The sequence below is a fragment of the Orycteropus afer genome, unplaced genomic scaffold (assembly GCF_000298275.1).
Source record: "Orycteropus afer afer isolate SDZICR_OR568_19922 unplaced genomic scaffold, OryAfe1.0 scaffold00023, whole genome shotgun sequence".
Classification (NCBI taxonomy): Eukaryota; Metazoa; Chordata; class Mammalia; order Tubulidentata; family Orycteropodidae; genus Orycteropus; species Orycteropus afer.
Window position 1 is genome coordinate 9,830,831 of NW_006921610.1, and position 11,630 is coordinate 9,842,460.

At 40.4% G+C, this 11,630-nt stretch overlaps 1 protein-coding gene across 1 annotated transcript in view; it reads right to left on the bottom strand.

Moving 5' to 3' along the window:
- Nucleotides 1-10,266, bottom strand: part of EPC2 (enhancer of polycomb homolog 2) — a 270,316-nt gene extending 260,050 nt beyond the window's left edge. Inside the window, exon 1 of the mRNA XM_007934942.2 lies at nt 10,114-10,266. Within this exon, the coding sequence (XP_007933133.1) occupies nt 10,114-10,266 (153 nt within the window). The remainder of the gene's footprint in view (nt 1-10,113) is intronic.
- Between the last annotated feature and the right edge of the window lie 1,364 nt (nt 10,267-11,630).

The window sequence follows — 11,630 nt, forward strand, 5'->3', positions numbered from 1 at the left end:
TTGTGGTAAACTGTGGTCAATGACATGAGACAAAGTATATGTGAACTGCTGTATGGAGAGTCAATTTGCTCTGTAAATCTTCACCCAAATCACAATAATTAAAAAAAAAAAGAGTCAGCTTGAAAATAAAATCAAATAATCATGAGGGACATTCTGCTATCTACTTTGATCTCCCTTCAATGGCTCATTCCTACTTATCAGCCTTTTCTCATATGGTTCTTTATACACCCATTACTGTTTTTCTACCTCAACTCTACTTAAAATGAAATGAAGAATTCAAACTGACAATCACAGAAGGACAAAAACAGTATTAATTCATAACTGTAAAAAGTCAAGGAAAGGTTTATATATGGAAAGAAACTTTCTTTGTTGATTACCAGGTGTGGGAGGGGAAGGGAAGGAACACAGCAAAAAAAAGATTAAAAAAAAAGAGGGAGAGAGAGAGAAATGCATTCACCCACATCACTTTAGTTTTGTGTATTTCCATGTACATAAATATTTCAGTAAAATGTGTTTAAAAAAAAAAAGAAGAAGAAGAAGAAGAAGTCAAACTGAAATGAAGATGTAGAGCAATTTGTGTGGTAATACAACCAAACTCAATCCTAGTGCCCCGGGTTATGGCCAATAACTGTATTACAAACTTTCTATCACCTAAGTGCCTAAGGTAGGTTATCTAACCTGTCTTTAAAAAGAAAAAAAAAAGTTGCTGTCAAGTCAATTCTGACTCACGGCAATCCCATGTGTGTCACAGTAGAACTGTGCTCCAGAGTTTTCAATGGCTAATTTTTTGGAAGTAGATTGCCAGGACTTTCTTCCGAGGCACCGCTGGATGGGCTCAAATCTCTTAATCTTCCAGTTAGCAGCCCTGTGCATTAAATGTTTGCACCATCCAAGGACTCCTCAGCCTGTTTCAGGTACTGAATAAAATAAAGTAGACAATGTGATACTTAAGGTACTTGATCTAGTTGGGAGAGTGTGTATTCTTTATTTTCTCTCTCCTCTCTCTCTCTCTCACCCCACCCACACACACACCTCTCAAAGTGAGAAACATGAAGTGTAAAATTAAAACAGACTCAAGTGGTATGAAGTAAAGGAACTTCCAAAATCTAGAAAATTTACAGCAATGAGTAAGAGCAGTAAAAATGATAAAAGAACACTTCCTGAAAGTAAGGAAACTGATCACATCCAAAACATACAGAGTGGATTTTTCTATTCATTTCTAGGAAAATTTACTACCAGATAGTGGATAAATGTAATTGATCCTCATAAAAATCAAACTGACAACATCTCAGTACCATAAAGAGTTAAATTGTATGTATTATTATCTTCCTAATATTAAGTTTCACATTTGTTAGTTCTTCTCATCTGATTAACATTCTGGACAATAAGTCTAGTAGGTAGACATGTGGATTTACAAATGCAAGTAATTTTTAGAGCCAAAGATACATTCAAAGTCATTCAGTCCAATTCTGTTTCACAAATGAGAAAACTAAGGGTCAGGAAGGTTAAATAATTTCTTTGAGGTCACCCAAAACTCATCCTTTGCTACTTTGAAAAAACTAGTAAGTGTGAAGGGTTTGCGTTCTTTAAAAGGATTTTGGAGATTTCTATTACATTCTAATTTAAATTCCATTTAAAAATTTAAAACATACAAAATACTCTACTCTCAATAAAAGACTTTACAAATTTAAGGTTTGTTAAAAATACACTAAGTATACTAACTCATCTTGGGACAAACTATGGATTAAAACAATTTAACTTCTTAATTTTTTTATCATGATGTTATATACCAATCAGCAGATCTCTCAGGGCAGCTCCCTGGCTAAGGCCTTATTCTCAGGAGGGCAGCCCTTACCAGCACATGCATAACTAATATCCCCTGCCCATTTGACTGGTAAACTTAGAGGTAGACACCTGCTGCAAGACTGACCAATCATTATCTCAGGAATTTGGAATTTTTAACTGAGAGAAACATAACAATGCTAATGATAATGGCTAATATTTATTAAATGTTAGTACTGCATGCCACAAACTCTTCCAAGTACACTGCAACTTATGTTAACCTCTAAACAACCCAAGGAGATTTAACAGATGAAGTTAGCCTGCCCAAGGACTCAAACCAACAGTGTGGTTCCAGAACACAGGCACTTAACTATTACTCTATTGTTGTTGTTATGTGCCGTTGAGTCGAACCCAACTCATAGTGACCCCTCCTTTGGTTTCTGAGGCAGTATCACTACAGAAGTAGATTGCCCAACCTTCCTTCTGAGGATTGAGAATTGTTATGATCAGGTGACATACATTAATGTCATGCTGATGAATGACCATAGATAGCTGCCCTGCTTCCTATATTTCCCAAGCCTTGATTGTTCAATACTTCCCTGGAGTCTGTGAAACAACCTCCAGAATCCTGAAAATAACCAGATTTTGTTTCTTTTACTTGAAACGAACCTAATCATCACCCATGTCAAATACTGATAAGCCTCATTTTTAGAAAGCAGATACAAAAGAAATCTAAACTTAGACTAGATAAATCATTCCTATAAACTCTTTTGATAGAATGTGTTTACAAAAGGATTCACCACAAGTTGCTTTCGAAATATTATTCCCTTAGCAAAAGTTGTTAATGACTCCTCCATGCCTCCGGGATATTAAGTGATAGAAAAGGACAGCTGTAATAGGCCTTAGATATCATTTAGTTCCAAATCAGCAAGTTCTCAAGCCACTTATTTTATAGATAAAGCAGTGCAACACTTTTGAGTGTTGAGGATCAGAGCCCTGGAGTCTATACTGCCCATTGGGCCTGAGTTCCAACTCTGATTCTACCATGTTCTATCTAAGTAGGTAACATCGGGCAAGCTAGTTAACCTCTAAAAACTTAGTTTCTTCCTCTGGAAGAGAAATAGCACCTACCCATTCTAGGTTTATAATGAGCTCTAGACCATCTACTGAGTTTAGCAATGTGCCCTAGCATATGCTCAATACGTTCACTAATACACACTCAATAAATGTTAGCTACAATGGTAGTGGGTGGACAACAACCTAATTCTCAGAGAAGGTAGGCAACTTTCATAGATCTTACTGCCACTTAAGGACAGAACCAGAACTAGAAACAAAGACTCCAGATTTCACCTCAGTGTTCTTTCTTCTACACCACCCTACAAATTCACGGGCCTAACATTCAAAACTATCTATCATCTGATATAATACTACCTCTTTTCATCTAATCTCCATCCTAACTTTATTCATTCATCGACCAAGTATTTTACCGAATGAATGCCTTCACGTTCTAAACAGTTTTCAGTGCTGAAGAAATAGCAGAGAACAAAAGTTCTGTTGAAAAGTTTCTATCAGCCGGGGTAGAAAGCAAGAACAGACAAACATATAACATGAATGAAGCTTCTTTCCGTTTTCTTAAGGTCCACAAAACGTGCTTTAAACATTGCTGCACTCTTGTATTTGCGTCAACAAGCACCACTGGAACACCTCTTGCCTTTTCTCCATACAACCAAAGCTGAAAACCTACACAGTCACATTTCTCTCCGAGAATCCTTCTCTATACATTTCAGTAACATTTTTTTTTCTCCCTCCAATCAACTACTTTGACATTTAACTTTTTTTAGTGCTCTTTTGAGGGAGCTCTGGTAGCATAATACCTAAGGCACTTGGCTGCTAACAAGATGGTTGGCAGTTCAAACCTACCAGCCACTCCTTGGAAGAAAGGTTGGGCAATCTACTTCGTAGTGATACTGCCTCGGAAACCCAAGCAGGGTCGCTGTGAGTGGGGTCCGACTCGATGGCACATAACAACAAACAACAAGTGCTCTTTTGATGTCTGGTGCCCCAGTAGTTTTTGCTAACATTCCAGATACATGTTTTCACCTCAAAGACTCATGTAAGTTTGTTTAAGTCAAGGTCTGTACCTCATTGTTCTTTTAATCCTAACACTTTAGCACGCAATTTTACATATACTTTTTGATATATGGTAAGTCCCAAGGTTAAGTGCATTCAGTTTAAAGACAACTAGCAGTTAAGAACAAACTGTTTTAAAACCTACTGTATTAAAAATTTGAGTTAAACTCAATGGTTCATAATGAACGCACACACTTCTTTGTAATGTTCATGAAAACACTGCATGGCTTCAGCAGTTCATGGTCTCAAGAAAGAAGGACGCCATTAACACTGTGTTGAGTGTGAAACTTTGTATTTGACTTAAATTTCCCTCTTATTTACTTGTCTCCAACCATGCCTCCAAAGCATAAACTGGTGTAAATTCGGGTGATACATCAAAGAAAAGGAAAACAATCATGACCGAAAATAAAGTGGAAATAGAAGCAATCGCAAAGAAGTAAAATGCCATCGATCACTGGAAAAGAGTTATGTTACAGCCAGTCAATGATTGGAACAATTTTAAAGGATAAAGTGAGAATAATGAGCATGTGACTCTTTCCCAATGAAAGCTACATTTATTACTAAGCAACTCAGTAGTTTCATTACTGAAATGGAAAGTCTACTGATAATTTTGTTAGACTATCCAGATCCACGTAACATGCCTATTAGACCGACTTTAGCGCAAGAAAAGGCTCAAAGCCTTCTCAATGATTTTAAAGCTGCAAGTGCAACAAGTGAAGGTGACTATGATGAAGAAAATTAATTCAGAATAGGGGATTAGTTAATCATTTCAAAGGGAAGGCAAATTTACATAATATTAAGGTAGGAGGTGAAGCAGCCAGTGCTGATGTAAGTGTTGCAAGTGATTTTCCCGAGATGTTGAAAAAATTACTAAGGGAGATTATTTGTCAGACCAAATATTTAATGTAGATGAAACTGGCTTAAAGGAAGGAAAAAATGTCTCAAAGGACTACATTTCAAAAGAGGAAAAAAATTTACTAAAGTATAAGGCATCAAAGGATAGGTTAACGTTATTGCTTGGGGGTAACAATCTGGCAATTTCAAGTTCAAGCCTTTGCTTATGTATCACTCCCTAAATCTGAGAGCACTTCACCTTATCATTAAGGGATTCTTCCTGTTATTTGGAAGGCAAATACAAAGTTTGGGTTACAACTGCCATCTTTGAAAATTGGTTCTTGAACCATTTTGTCTCTGCTGTTGAACACTGGCCAAGAATATTCCCTTCAAGATTCTCCTTGTGCTTGACAATGCACCTGGACATCTGAGCACTTTAGACAACCTTCACCTCAATGTAAAGGCCTTATTTTTACCCTCAAAACCACACTGCTACTCCAGCCAACAGTCTAGAGAGTCATAGCCTCCTTCATGACCCATTATTTAGGGCAGACCTTCTTACAAGCAATCACCTTATGATCCGGCAATCCCAGTTCTAGGTAAATATCTAAGCAGTGACACAAACAGATATATGCATACCAATGTTCACAGCACTAATGTCACAACAGCAAAAAAAAAATATAGAAATGACCTAAGTAACCATCAACAAAAATGAGAAACAAATTGTGGTATATTCATACAATGGAATACTATGCAACTATAAAAAAATACTGAAGAGTTCACAAAGCATAACATGGATGAATCTAGTGAATCACTTCATTATAGTGAAACAAGTTGGTCCCAAAAGGCAAAATACTGTATGGTCCCACTATTACAATACCAAATAAACGAAGTCTGTAAAATTTGACCAAAGTAAAAGACACTAAGAAGTCCACAAGAAAATGGGACATCATCAGTAAATGCTATAGCATACTCAATTTTGCAAGAACAGTAATAACAACAGAAAAATATGTATGTGGTAACAGAGACAGAAATATATGCATATATGCCTATGGGGAGGCATATGTGAGTGTATCATGTTTAGGTATAGGTGTCTATCGAACCAAAAACCCACTGCCATTGTGTCAATTCCAACTCACAGCAATCCCATACGACAGAGCTATATGGTTTCCAAGACTATAAATCTTTATGGGAGCAGACTGTCTCATCTTTCTCCCACAGAGCTGCTGGTGGGTTCAAACTGCCAAACTCTTGGTTAGCAGGTGAGTGCTTTAACTACTATGCCACTAGAGCTCCTTGGTATTATCTATACTCTAACTCACTGCCATTGAGTTGGATCTGATTCACAGCAACCCTTCCTTGGGTCTTCGAAGTGGTATCACTGCGAAAGTAGATTGCCCAACCTACTATCTACAGGATATGTAAATATGTTTATGTGTGCCACATATATCAAACATGTATTACGTGCAAGGCATAGCTCTGGGCACTAGGAAAACAATGAACAAAACAAGCAGAGATCTCTTTAAGCTTACAGAAACTACACATTAGCAGGAGGAAATCTAAATAATAAAGTAAGATAGTTTTCCACTATTTTCTTGTGTGCTTAAGATAATGGTGCCAATACACTGAGAAATAAAGTTAATGAACTGCAAAGAAAAAAAAAAAAACAAAGATAGAAAATCAGAAAAGCCAAAAGCAAATATCAGGAACAGTTAAGTGGTTAAAAACTACACTCGTTAATAATTTAATATTCTGACCAACTCAAAATCATCTTTTAAAGTTGCCAAAATTAGAATGTAAAATACTACATACTAAAACTATAATGAACTTTATATAACAGTTAAGAAGAAAATTCAGGGTTCTATGAAAAGCCAGTACGACACACAATGGTTATGAGAACGAGCTTTTCTGACATGTAAAAGCAAGAATTTGAATACTAGCTCTGAGACCTTTCAGTTTCCTCATCTGTAAAATAGGAATCAAAATATTTTATAGAGCATGATAAGGATTAAATGATCAAGCAAAACTAGAAAACCAAATATCCAACAACTGATAAATGGATAAATGTAGTATACCAATTTACCAGAATACTCAGCAATAAAAAGAAATGGATGGATACATACACACATGGACAAATCTCAAATGGATCATTATAAGCAACAGAAGCCAGACATAAAAGATTATTTGTAATTCCACTTATATGAAATTTTAGAAAAGACAAAATTAATCTACAGAGAAAGAAAATCAGTGTTTGCTTGAACTAGGGTGGGGGAGTGATGGCAAAGGAGTACCAGGGAACTTTCTGGGCTACTGAAAAAGTTCGCATCTAGATTGTAGTGAGGTTTCCATGGGTGCACACATTTGTCCAAGCTCCTTAAAATGTAAACTTAAAATGGTCGTAAATTGTAACTTTAAAAAAAAAAGGATTAAATGAGATAATACATGTAAAGCCTTTGGCACAATAACAAGGGTATAAAAAACATTCAATAAATGGTAGATATTATTTAAAAGATCAACATTTATGGGGAGATGGCAAAATGATTGATTATGATCTGGTTTTTTAGGTCCTGAATAAATGGGTTTATTCTATCTCATGGTGACCATACAGAACAGAGCAGAACTGTACCATAAGGTGGTTTCCAAGACTGTAAATCTTCATGAAAGCAGACTACCACATCTTTCTCCCACAGAACAGATGATGGGTTTAAACTGTTGATTTTTTGGTTATCAGGTCAGTATTTTCACCACTGTTCCACCTTCTTAAAAAGTACTTACAAAGGTTAAGTAATTAGAACAAAAGATCCTGGAAGTTGAGTTGAAATGACTCAAATAAAACACAATGTATGTCTTAAACTCCTACCAAGGCAGAAGTTTTCTTTTTTTTTTTTTTTTTAATGAACAAATAAATCTGCTTAATAACAGAAGTCTTGTAGATAAGATTGGAAGAACTGAATTGGCTCTCACTCATAAAAGCACAAGGCTTCTGCCATGCATGTTAATTTAAGGAAAAAAAAAGTAACATTCCCAAAAAAATAACAGCCCAATTGGACACTCTGGGAAGCAAAAGACTTTAGACTATAAATCTTAACTGTCAAGGTTTGTTTTGATTTTAAGGACTTTCATTTGTCACATTAAAGAGACAGAAAAGGTAGTTGGAAAAGTCAGAAGTCCTAGATTTCAACTGGTTCTATCAGAATTTGGATTTCTTCTTCCTTAAAAATTAAAGAGTTGAGGCTACAGATTGAAAAGAATCCAACTTTGGCACTCATGCTCTACACAAAAAAAATCCTCTAAATTTTACTGAAAAGGTTAACAGTACCAGTTATGACAGGAGTTAAGCATTTACTTCTAATACAGTATGAAAAAAATAATTAAACAAGTTTTAATAGTAATTAAACAATTTAAGCAAGTTTCTTCCTAAATTAAATTGAAATATCAAGACATATACAGCAAACTAAGGACTAAATTTTTCTCAATGTTTTATTTTATATATATACTTATATTTATATGTTGTTGTTGTTGTTATGTGCCGTCGAGTCAAACCCGACTCATAGCGACCCCTCCTTGGGCTTCCGAGGCAGTATCACTACGGAAGTAGGATTGCCCAACCTTCCTTCCGAGGAGTGGCTGGTGGGTTTGAACCGCCAGCCGTCTGGTTAGCAGGCAAGTGTCTTAGCCACTATGCTACCAGAGCTCATATAGAGACATAAAATCCAGTTTTCAAGGTTCATTCTAGAACAAGTTTCTTGACTCACGTTCTTCCCAAACCAAAATAACAGAATTCAAGTAATTACATACCAAACTGATACTTACATTCCTTACCAATCTTTCTTTTGGGGTCAAAACCCATAAAATAACTCTCAGATAAATTTAATCTTGTAGACCCAAAAGCAGTGTTTTCAAAGCATTATTAAATTAATTCATGTACATTCTATAACTTTCCTACTTTATCCTTTCAATGGAAAACTGAGCTAAATTGGGAACAAATTTTCTTAAAAAAAAAAAAAATCAAATGTCATTCTACTTTAAACTTCCGGCATACATGTTGGTTTTTCATCTTATTTATTTTATGAAAGTTGAACGCTCATCTATTAGGCTATATTCATTTTCTACCGGAAAGGTTAAGTCTTTCAAGAAATCAAACAACAAAGAGAAATGTGATTAAATCAGAACAGAAAATAGTAAAATAGGGTAATATAATGAGGTCAGAACTCGAGCAGCCAATCAAAGGCATAACAGCATTTCCTGCAATATTAATAGTCAAAAGAGAAAACCAATCACAGGAACCTCGAGCCTTCTTTTGACAGTCACAGAAGCAAGAGAACCAATCCACACACACCCGGGGTTGACAATAAGGCGGGACCGTAGGTTCATTGAAGAAATTCTTGAGGGTGCAGTTACTATGAACTTCGCACGCAAGTAACACCACTCGAGAGTCATAAACACTGTCAAGTCAGATGAAATTCAAATGTATGTAAAATTCAATCCCTGGCGGAAGGCGAATTTCTGCGAAATGGCACTGCATCATCAAATAAACAACGCCCAATTTAGAACCACTAGGTCTCCAACTTCTAAATGATCACCCTCCAATGACATTTTCAGGGACAGAGCGTGGGCATAGCATGGTGCTTGGTTCCCGAACATCACCGTCCACTCCTAACGCTAAGCACTGAACTGGCGCGGTCCGAACGAGGCAGGCAGAGCCTTCCCTCCCCACGTAGGGCCGCGGAGCGAGCCCTCCGCTTCTCCCTAACGCTACCTCCTGTATGGTAGTCGGGGCCCCCACCTTGCCCCGCCGCAATGCTGCACCGCTCATCCCGCTGCACCATCCCAGGTGGGGGAGCGAAGAGCGGGGATTACCCTGCTAGGAGGAAAACGATGTTTGTTTTTAAAAACAAAACACTTTACTTTCCATAAGTCATTTCAGAAAGAACCCAATGCAAAAGCATATTTAAAAGTCAGTGGGAAAAAAAATCTTTCCCAGCCAAAGGATTCCCTGCCTATTAATTAACGCGACACCGAGAGTGGGGAGAAAAAAAAAAAGGTAAACACAGAGACCAAACGCCAAGTGCGGACATAGCATCCCCTGCGCCATTCCCGGCCGCCGCTTACGGCAAGGCCCCCTTACGGCAGCGTAAGCAGAGCTGCGAGCTAATCACAACACTGGGACGCAACAACATGGCGACCGCGGGCGGGCGCTGCGCCGGCCGAGAGGGTTTACGCTACTCCGCCGGCGTAGGGTCTCAAGCATTAGAGCGGCAGCGGCGCCCTCCAGCGAGCGTAAAGCGCTCTGTGAATGGCGAGGCCCGACTGACAAAGGGGAGGGGGGAGTAGGGAAGGGGGGGTAATAAACACTCGAGTCCCTACCGATTCCTCCTCCTTCTCCATCCCGGTGGGCATCTGGGGCACGGCCCGGTTGATGGAGACGCAGTCGTTGAGATCAGGCATATCCTTGCCGCGGTAGATAGGCAGCGGTTTGGCGGCGTCCAGCGCCCGCGCTCGGAAGGAGAGTTTACTCATTGTCTCCCCGCCTTACAGGAACAGCCCGGGCGGCGGCGTCGGGGCGGGCGGGGAGGGGGGGAGGACTCCCGCCGCCTCCTCCACCTCCTTCCTCAGTGCAGCGCGGCCGGCCCGCTCCTCCACCTCCTCCTCCTCACTGGCCCCGGCCACAGCATGGGCGCCCACCCCAACCAAAAACAGCCCCCCGCCGCCCGCGGCCGCTTCCACACACTAGACCCGCCGCTCGCCCGCCCGATCCGCTCCCTGCGCCATGGCCAACATGGCGGACATTACCACAGCGGCGGCGAGCGATCCCGGCAGCCCGCGCGAGAGCGCGCCCCCGCCGCGGGAACGCGCCTCGCCCTCTCCCTCCCTCCCTCCTTCCTCTGCCTTCTCCTCCCTTGCCTGCCCACCCACTCTCTCCGCGGCGCGGCCGGCCCGCGGGAGCGTGCTCAGGCTCGGGCCGCTGGGAGGAGAGGGGGCGACTGCGCCCCTTCGCTGGCCGCCAGCGCTTCCGCCTTGCGGCAGGTACCAGGTGCGCAAATTAACCCGCGCCCCAGAGCCTGCGCCTCTGCCTCCACGGCCCCATCACCCTGCTCACTGGGTGTCCCGGAGGAAGGCGCCGGGCAAAACACCCCGGCTCCGACAGCGCGTGTGTGCAGAAGTCTGTGAGCGGGAAAGGAAGGTGTGGATTAAGACCACAACAGTCACCACCCGAGCCTGTATTTGTAAACCTCTTATCTCCAAGGCGCCCCGAGCGCAGGCTAATTGGCATCTTCCAAATCGCACATCCTGGGATGGTGCAAAAGGACCGTTCAGTCGGCCCACTTAGAGGGGTGGCGACCTGTGTGGGGTCTCACCCGCGCCGAAACGCTCACTTGCCCCAGCCCACTTCCTCGCAGCTGTTGTCAATACCTGATGGATAGAGCTCTTCAAGATAAGACATCCTTGCTCCTCCTCGCCTTCACTGGGAGGATGCTAATGGGAGCAGCCTTAATGGTTTGAGGCTGCTGGATGCAACAAGTACTTGAACCTGTCACCCAAACTTCAGTAGAGTTATTTAGAAGATGGTAGATAGTAGATATTTCTCGGGTTTTAAAAAATAATAAGATTTTTTTAAAGTTAAAATTATAAAATTTGACTGAGACAACACATTTCCAAAGTGACAGATGTGTGTGAAATATTGGCTGCTGGTGGTATGGTGGGTTAGGCGTTTGGCTGCTAACCAGAAGGTCGTTGGTTCAAACCCACTGGCTGCTCTGCAGGAGGAAGATGAGGCAATCTACTTCCATAAAGATTTACAGCCTTGAAAACCCAATGGTGGTTCCTGTGAGTCAGAATCCACCGGATGGCAGTGGATTTGTTTTTTTGTTTTTGTTTTTGTT